Source organism: Brassica rapa, chromosome A09, assembly GCF_000309985.2.
Source record: "Brassica rapa cultivar Chiifu-401-42 chromosome A09, CAAS_Brap_v3.01, whole genome shotgun sequence".
Taxonomy (NCBI): Eukaryota; Viridiplantae; Streptophyta; class Magnoliopsida; order Brassicales; family Brassicaceae; genus Brassica; species Brassica rapa.
The window spans coordinates 5,373,528-5,383,651 of record NC_024803.2 but is presented as its reverse complement, the minus strand read 5'-3'; the positions used below and the strand labels follow the sequence as shown (position 1 = coordinate 5,383,651).

At 33.2% G+C, this 10,124-nt stretch overlaps 1 protein-coding gene across 1 annotated transcript; it reads left to right on the top strand.

Annotated features, from left to right (window-relative positions):
* Window positions 1–5,569: 5,569 nt before the first annotated feature.
* Window positions 5,570–8,802, top strand: LOC103837707 (homeobox-leucine zipper protein ATHB-53). Its single transcript, XM_009114078.3, has 2 exons — window positions 5,570–7,939; window positions 8,381–8,802. Exons 1-2 carry the CDS (start codon window positions 7,499–7,501, stop codon window positions 8,615–8,617), a joined length of 678 nt encoding a protein of 225 aa, XP_009112326.2. The 5' UTR covers window positions 5,570–7,498; the 3' UTR covers window positions 8,618–8,802.
* Window positions 8,803–10,124: the final 1,322 nt, after the last annotated feature.

The window sequence follows — 10,124 nt, the reverse complement described above, 5'->3', positions numbered from 1 at the left end:
TCCACTAGAAAGTTTCAAAGACGATGGCCTAAAGTTATTATGCACCTGTCCACGATATATGTAGCCAAATCCCAAATACATTTTTTTTTTTTGCTAACCGAGTATCCTGGCCCCACCGAGGTGGTCCAGACTAGAGACCGAAGTGAGCATGGACGCTGCCAGGGCGTCACCATGTGGCTCACCGTGTAACGGTCTTCGGTCTCGGATGCTGCAGCCCATATGTTAAATTCCGCAGTGGCCAAGGCTCGAACCCAGGGGCGGGCACTCCAGCTGGAGCTCCTATACCACTAGACCAAAGCAACTTGGTTAAATCCCAAATACATGATTTTTAGATAATATGCAATTGAATTATTATTCATTTGTCATGCATTATACCGTGAGCGGTGAGACAACAACGAAACTAACATATTATTTGAATGGTCTTAGGATTGATGGAAAATAATCAAGCAGTGTTTACATAATTTACAAATTAACAATCTGACTGGGTGTTTAGTAAACGTAGTAATAGCTCAGCAGCCTAAATGAAATATTTTGATTATCTTGCAATTTATCATGTATGGACTGGACTCTATACCCTCCGAAGGCCCATATTTTAATGTCGTCATCATACTGCACGAAAGTGAACGACTACGGGCCATATTTTAATGTCGTCATCTATGAATGTTTCGCGCAACTGCCTTGTATATCAAGTTTCTTTTTTTCTGCAAGTAACAAAAAAAGTTATGAATCTAAAAAGCATAGTTTACCAGATCAGAGTAAATTAAGAATATTTAAAATGATCACATTAAACGTCCATCAGTAACATTTCCGAGTTACAAAAAGCATGCAGGCACCACCACTATATTGTATGTAACGCGATATGCAATTTTTTTTTGCATGTAATACCTACAAATTCTATCAGCAATAATCGGACCAACGTTAAAAAACAAACTAACCCACCCAACCCCAATCGAATTCAAATATGGGTCATTCCATTTTTTTCCTAGTTGGATCTAAGGGCATGATTAACCCCAGTTTATGAGCCGGGGTTATTACATTATAATTTGACATTTTTTGTTTTTTGTTTCTTTTAACATGTTTTAGTTAAAAAACGACTTTTATATATCTTCTTTAAGAGATTGTTTTTAACTTTTTCTTAGTTAACATCTAAAAAAACTAAGAAATGTCTCTTAACCGAAGCTAAGAACCTCAGTTAAGAGACTGGGGTTAATGATAGTCTAAGATAGTTTCTTTTGGTCTGTCAAATTTTCTTTGCGCTAGATACAGTGTTGCCGACGGAGCACGAGACTTGTTTTCACATTATTATTAAGTAAACAACTTTTATGTTAGGATTGTTAAATCCATGTCCAACTATTTATTATCCGATTAGTATGATATTGTCCACTTTGGACCCAAGAGGCAAACTCGCATGAATTTACTTTTGGTTTCCTTCCCAAAAGGTCTCGTACTAATTGGAGTTGGACATCTCTTTATATATTAGACACTATGGAACTTAGTTTGTTATCTCACATTCTCCCCCTCAAACTAAGGAATACACTCATCTCGTGTCCCACAACTGTCTTCCATGATCTTTTGACTTGATCTCTACCACACACACCTCTCATTCCTAATTCGAAGGGTACACATTCATCTCTCGAAGAGTATTTTGGTCTTCTTGCAGATTTCTCGTCAACCTGGCTTTGATACCAACTGTTGGGATTGTTAAACTCCATGTTCAACTCTCTATTATCCGATTAGTAAGATATTGTCCAATTTGGGTCTAAGAAGTAAGCCCGCATGAATTTACTTTTTGGTTTCCTTCCCAAAAAATCTTGTACTCATTGGAGTTGGACATCTCTTTATATATTAAACGCTGTAGGGCTTAGTTTGTTATCTCATATTCTAAGCGTTATTAAAATACTATTCCAGTTATATGGATTAATACTAGTTGTTATCATGTCATGTGCTTAAAGTTTTTTTTTAAGATATCTTTTATAAATAGTTGCCTTCCTCCAACAGGAGGTACATCAGATACAAAGTATACCAACACAAAAGAAGGTAGCTACCAGCACATGATATCTAAGCTGAGAAAATGAGAGAGTTGATTAGGCTGGATGTATTTGAACAACGATGCGAGAAAAGAATCACCCGCTGACTGAGGAGCTGACCCTCGTCATGTGCAGTTGCTCCATGTTTGTAATTTTGTACGAGAATACTGCTCGGAATAAAAATGTTTATACAAGCGGACGATGGGGATCCCCGTGAATTATCAATTCTTTATTTTTCTCTTTATTTTAATCGTGAATGTTTATATAAATTAATATTAGAATCTTTACTTAGTATCTTAATACAAAGTTGATAACACTTTATTTTTCTTGGTTATGTTTAGTATCTTTAACTATTAAACTTAATTTACAGTAGTCGACAACGTTTTTTTTTTTATGAACTTTAGCTTTCAGTAGTCGCCAACGTTTCACAAAGAAAAGATTGACAAATAAATTAAGGAATTATAATGATGATGTTACTATATATATATACTTTATCAAATGACAATTACGAGTTTAATTTGTCTACTATAGATATCGCAAATTCTAACAACCGATTTTGCGACTGTTCACACAGTAGTCGACTACAGATATACTATATATTGAATTACTAATACACAACATTCTATAGTATTGTTTTAAAATGATAGGTACAACGACTGTCATTTGTATTAACTATGAGATTAGTTATACTATAAATATAAAATAAAGGCGGGAAATCTGACTTTTTTTACCCGCATTTTGTAGCTAGTAAGTAGGGTTGGTTAACTTTGACGTTTTTAACTGAGACTCGGTTATTATTTATCCGATAATTTTGAAATTTTAGCCAAATCAGTCCAAGAAAGTATTCCATGGGTATACGATAAGTTTACATTGTGGACTAATTAATTACTAAACAATGCCCTAGATCGTGGCGTAACGTAGGGGTTACTACTGGTCAAGTTTAGCCACTCCGGTTTTTTCATGCAATTTTACTTTTCTCTTTAAAGATTGTCGAAACATCATATTGCATTTGGTATTTACTATCTACATGGACGGATTTGAATCAGTCTATAAATTAGTTGCTGGATCCAAAACTACAGATCGAAAATTTCTATATCATATCTTGGATGTATGATAAGTTTCCATCCCTGCAGCACTTGTGATCTCAAGATACTCTTGCTGAACAAAATTATAATTAGTGCTAATCAGTCGCCAGCAATGTCAGAATACAATCGGATAGCTATAGTACGTTGATTAGTTGGTAGATAAACTTTCGATTAATTAAAGAAAGCAAAAACGTATGGAATCTTTCTACTTCTTTATCTATCTGTTACGTAAAGCACTGAGAGAGTTGGAAGTGCGGGAAACAAGGAAGGCAAATGTTGGGATAAACATGACATTTAATTATTTTAATTAATCAATTTGCTTTAATGATAATTAACTTGGATTAGTTTATCTAGAATAACATTACTCCCTTCGTTTTTTATTATAAGTCGTTTTAGAGAAACTTTTTTGTTCCAAATTATATGTCGTTTTCGGTTTTCTATGTAAAATTTATTAATAATTAATGTTGTATGACCAATAGTAATATATCTTCTATTTTTCTATTGGTTGAATTGTGGTTAGGTAAATAATTAATGATGTTTTTGTTTAGAAAATATAAGAAATTAATGGTTTTCTTAATCTACGTGCATAGCTGTAAAACGACTGATATTAAAAAACGGAGGGAGTATTATATAAGTAGAAGGACAAATAAATCGTAAGTCCCAACTCAAAAGCATATGACTGATATGAGAAAAGGAATCTATCCCGTGCCATATGCGCATCTTCTTTCACATTTAATAAGAATTATTTTCTCTCTGTTTTTAACTTTTTTCCTATATATGTAAACCTCTACGAGTATAAGAAATAAACCCTAATTAACGACTCTATGATTTTATCGTTACTGTCAAACTATAGTTTGACATTGGTCCTTGGGTTTGAATCCCTATTTGTCTTGAATCCAAAGAGTAAACAAACCTACGCAAACTCCAAATCTTATCCATATATATCTGTTTAAGTTTTAAACTTTTATTCATACATTGTACATATCAATATTGAACTATAACTTAGTTAGCAAAAAAATAAAAATATATTGAACTATAACTTAAACCAGCCACATCTACCCTCTTAAAGTCTATTCAAGACGTGACCTACCGGCTACCGCTTAATGGTTAAGACTCAATATAAATGTACAATACAAACTGAAGTTGGCGCATATAGTTAGCTCTGCATTGTGTGTTCTTTACTTATGTTTTATATATGTAATATTCTTTTAAAAAAATTTGTCAAACATATATGTATATGCAAATTCTTTTTTTTTGTTAAACAAATATATATATATAACGGACTGTTGTTCTATGCAGAAAGCATGTCGCTATCCAAATGCGATTAAAGAAATAACTTTATAGTAATATTAGTCATAGATAAGAATCAAAGAATGGACTGGAATTTTTGTTAGTTTCCATACAGAGGTATTTTATACCGTTTTGTATTCATTGTCTATTTTTAAACTAATAATTGTGCTAAGCTAGATGAAAGGGAACTTTTGAAATCAATCGATGTAAAAGCAAGAGAGCAATTTTCACCAACCATATGTTATTTTCCGAATAAATAAAACTAATAGAATTTGTTATATGAAATAAATACAAATTACATATGCTCGTTTTACTTTCCATTGTTTTACTATAGACGAGTATATAGTATAATATATTTTAAAGCAAATTTAGTTTTTTAAAAATCAATAACCAATTCAAACTTAGCAAAAATAAATAAATAACCAATTCAATTATAAAGAAAAAAAACAAAGGGTAAGTCAAAGATGGAAAATATGAGAGAAGGAGAGAGGCCCGGAGAGAAGGAGCGAAGGTGAGATAACACGTGGCAGAAGGAGAGTCGTGGACCAAAGAAAAAGGAGTATAGGAGGACGACACGTAAGCAAAATAGAAAGCATTGGCCATGTGACCTCTTAACTTTCCATCACTCATTCACTTGCGTGCAACTTGTCTTTGTCACCCACTTTCCTTCCGTCCGTCATATATCTTTTATTAATTAACATTCCAATTTCCAAATATCAGTATTTATGTACTTTGTGTAAATGGGAAACCCTACCACCTATCAATTTACAGACAACGAGATTTAAATATCGCGATCTTATTATACCTCTTAGTTGATCTCGTGTGTTCATCATCCCTGCATCCATACCCGTAGTATTATGTACATGTACATGCACTGCTTCTGCTTCCACATATGTCACAAACCGCTCTTTAACAAAACTAGGTTTTATTTATAAAACACGTACGTAACGTTCAAGTCGAGATGTAAATTTACACCGTGTGCGTCACTTATGAGAGAGAAAATGATGGCCCGACAGTGTGCCCACTATTATATAATCATACATATCTAAATGTTTGTACGCCTGACCCAAAAACTTTATGTGAATGTGAGTTGTATGATGTGTCTTCCTCCAATTGTGAGAATAGCTATGGTGGGGGCGGGAGGGGGGGGGGCACACAACCAAAAGAATCATTGTCGGTTTCATGTTCTAATTGGTGGAAGAAAAATCAAACTTAAATTCCCCGAAATTTCTGATAAAAAAGTATATTCGTAATATTAAAATGACAGTGTTATAACGATATTGAGAGTTGAGACAGTCTTTATATTGGTAACTAGCATGTTTAATCTCCTAAATTTACATTATTCAAGTCATTGCTAGAAAAAATACAGAGTTACGTGAAATATTTTGATACATTGATCCCTAATTATTGTTGTCTCTTTCTTTTTGAACCTGCAACGAAAGTGTACAGTACATAAGTTGAGTTTTATTCTCGTCCCCATTTGAAGACCATGTGAAACTTACGTGCAGAGCCGTCACTCAATGTCGGAATACATTTTTATTTTCTTCCTATGTGAACTATTAATTTTTTTTTCTAATTATATCCGTTCCTATGATTCTTGTTCGTTTCCTAGTCCTTACCGCATTGCACACCTAAAAGAAGCACAATGTATATATAACATTTTATTCTAATTTTACCAAGTGTCCATATACTAGTATTTATTTTTCTTTTTTAACAACATATACTATTTAAAGCCTTCAATCATGTCATATATATATATATATATGTATATTATATTTCTCCAACATATCATGTCTAGTTTACCTCTCGTTACATGTTACATGGTTCCTCAGATTTGTTTTTTCGTGAAACATATTCATGGATTTCTATCTTTTAAGGTAACATGATTCTTTGATTCATTTCATTCTCATGTATACATATTACCTGTGTTTTTTTTTTTTGCATACATTATAGTTTATGACTATTACTTTCTATATTAACAAAGCGAGTAAAATCACAACCGAAGAAAGAAATTCCGTTATCCTGATAAAATAAAGAGTTCTTATTGATTCGCATATGTTCAACGTAAAGCAGGTTATGTTCAGTTGATCGCAGAGGGGAATAAATAACACTATTGGTGAAGAAAAATAGAGAACGATGCTTCAAAAAATTAAAAATAAATCAAAGAGAATTCAGGAAGATTCGTGGTTATAGTCACCATACTAGTACAATAATAAATCTATAGGGAAAACGGAAAAAAGGAGGAGCACGTTGCTTTTCAAATGGAAATGAGTGGTCTCGAGCTCCGAAAACAAAGAAAAGAACCCTATAAAATTGACTAATTAACAGTATAAACTAATATAACCAAGGACATAGACAGTTCGCATATGCAATTTGTAGACAAAACAAATTAAATTAAACAAAACATTAATGTCCAATAGTTATCCACATATGATAGGATCACTTGTTTACCTACTCCTGAATTTAGTCTGCTTCGGGATCCACACCACGTCTCTTGTCCACAATAGTCAGACACCTCATTCATATGTTTTACTACTTTCGTTGAAACACATATTATGAAGGAATGCGTCAATCCTTTTCCCCGGCCATCTTGCTTGAAGCTCTTATTTTCTTTTTTGTAATATACATTTTCCTACTAAAAGCAAAGTGATAATATGTATATAAAGACACTTTTGGAAGTATTTCGACAGACATATGTATATGTTTGATAAGTTATTTTACCAATTGAATAAACTACAATAACCAGCTTTTCAATTTAGTATATTGAACTAAGAATATCCATATAACTGAACATGTATAATGTATTGTCCTCTAAGACCCCTAGCCCCTGCATATATATATCTGAATGTGTATATCATAGTCAAACAACCATTTTAAATTCAATATATTGTCCTAGCAAAATAAAATATCAGATGGCATAAGTGTAAAAAGAGAACCCAAGAATAAGGTCACAATCTTCCAGCTTATAAAAACCATCTCATAGGACTCAACCTCATCAAAGTCATAACACTCTCCTTCAAACATAGTCAGAGAAAACACAGCAACTATTGTCTGTAAAAAAACAGAGAGAGAGAGAAAATAGTAGAGAGAGCGAGAATGGATCAAATGGTGTTGGGCTCTCAAGTGTACCCCTACACAACACAAACCCATAGCCAGTGCATCATCGTTAACCAGATCGATGGAGCACCGTCAGGCGACGGATCAAAGCCGGTGAAGCGGAGGAGGAAGAGGAGAAGCAAAGGGTCGTCAGCCACCAACGAAGATGACGTGGCGACGATTGGAGCGATGTTGAGGAAGAGGAAGTTGACCGATGAGCAGATGAATATGCTGGAATATAGCTTCGAGAACGAGCACAAGCTTGAGTCAGGGAGGAAAGAGAAGATCGCCAGAGAGTTAGGTCTTGATCCCAGACAGGTGGCTGTTTGGTTCCAGAACCGCCGTGCACGGTGGAAGAACAAGAAACTCGAGGAAGAGTACGCCAAACTCAAGAGCCAACACGACACCGTCCTCCTCGGCCAATCTCACCTCGAGTCTCAGGTATACATTTTTATCTTCATCATTAAAAAACCGAGAAATTTTTTATTAAAATGACTAATTTTACCCATTCTGGATATTCTTGAATTACGTATGATATTTTTCGTGTTCATAACTATACTCCAGAAAGGAGTATATCTTAAGTGGTTATTGGTTAATTAAGCTGTTCAATATTTAGGCATATGTGAAATTTAATGAAATCAAATTTTATAACCATTAAGAGTATCTAATAAATCCTGTGGGCTTAGGAGGGGTCTAGCTAACATAGAGGCAAAAAAATGTTGATGGTCAAAATACAATAATCTTTTATCTATTAAATTATGTTTGACACCGTACGTTGTTTGTTACAAAAATTAAAATTGTAGGAGTACATGTCTCAGTCTTTACTTCTTCACTTAATGGTTGCAACTGGTATTAATTATTTGTCTACAATTTATTCTGCAGGTACTAATACTGACAGAACAGCTGACCGAAGCTCAAAACGAAATTCAAAAACTTTCGGAACGACTTGTCCAAGAGACGTCAACAAACAGTTCAAGTTCATCTCTTTCTGTTGAAGCCAACTACGCACCTATTGAGTTCGAGTTTGCCCCGGTGGATACAAACTACAACATCCCATTTTACATGATGGACAATAATTATCTACAAAACATGGAGTATTGGGATGGCTTGTATGTGTAATTTCAAAACTAAATGTTAGGAGTCTATGTATGAAAAGCATGTTCTTATAATTTGATGTAGAAATAGATGTCGGCCAAGTTGTTGTAAATGTAGTGTTATTTAAGTATTTACTACTGTATAAGTTTCGTTTTCACTCTTCACCCCTTTTCCTCTAGTTTCATAAATATAAATCTGATATAAAGTAATATCTAATTATCTATGATAATAGTATAATACACATAACTAGGTGATAACCCGCGCCCTGCGCGGAGCGAGAAAATTATTAATGTATTATAAATTTTAATATGTAGACATAATTAAAATTATAGGCATAGTAAGAAAAAAATATATGTAAGAAAGTACGGTTTATACCTAGGAATTTTAGTATGTGAATATAATTTTACATTCGATGTTCATGAGCATTAAATTGTATATTTGTTTGCATGTGGGTAAATTATAAATATAATATTAAATAAAAAATCCTCAATAGTCTAATAAAATATTAAAAGAACAATGTATAAAAAACAAAAAAAAATTAAAAATTCAGACAAAATAACTGCTGCCAAACTGCAACCTTCAGAAGTCTTCGTTTGCAATCCTATTATGAGCAATAGAAAAGAGATCATGTAGAAATTTTAAAAATATTATTTAACAAAATCTGTAAATGCATGTATTACCTCAATTGTAAAGCATCAATTTCTGGAACACCAATGGGGTCGAAAACAATTTTGGAAATCTCATCAATGTTAGTAACCCTCTTAAGTCGGCCTTATTAGCAAATTCAGAAAAATATTAGGAAAATATACATATAATATCAGCTCCTATTAACATATTATATATACAATAAATACAATAGATTACCTTGTCCCCAATTAATTTGCCAAAACTGTAAAACACATAATATTATGTCTGCATCTATAGAATTCCATAAATCATTGAAAACATGAGCAAGTGCACCATAAGCGACACACTTAATGACGACGTTACTGTTAAACAAAAAAAGAAGGATTCAAACCATGTGATACTATACAGATGTATATCTATCTTTTTACAGATATTGAATATTTACGGGATGTGTAGTACAAAAAAACGGATTTTGTGGTCGATGATACCATTATTTCCGTTTACAGGTTCCATCATTTATTCTTCAAGAAATCCAACTCCTATCACTTGACCATAAATATCTAATGGATAGGCAAAAAAATTTACACATATTTAGATACTGCCTATTATCAATATGAACAGATTCATCGATTATTTCACTGCTCTCAATTTCATTTAATTATATAGAAGAGAAAACATACCAATAGAAAACTTCGGATGATGTAAGCCGCGGTAGAGATCATCCCAGTTTGGAAAACAATAAAAGCTGGAATGTTTTATAGGATCGATCTTCAAAATGACAGAGGCTTTAGTGATGTTAATATTGTATCGGTTCCTTGTCAATCGAACACGCTCTGGTATGACATGGGATAGCTCGAAACTTTAATTTCATAGGAGTGACCTTCCTCTAATGGCATATCAGCTG

What these genes read in the sequence shown, in the direction of transcription:
- LOC103837707 (XM_009114078.3), top strand. Translation starts at nt 7,499, where the DNA reads ATGGATCAAATGGTGTTGGGCTCTCAAGTGTACCCCTACACAACACAA. An exon ending in AATCTCACCTCGAGTCTCAG is followed by an intron (nt 7,940 to 8,380) that starts GTATACATTTTT and finishes TTTATTCTGCAG; the next exon opens with GTACTAATACTGACAGAACA.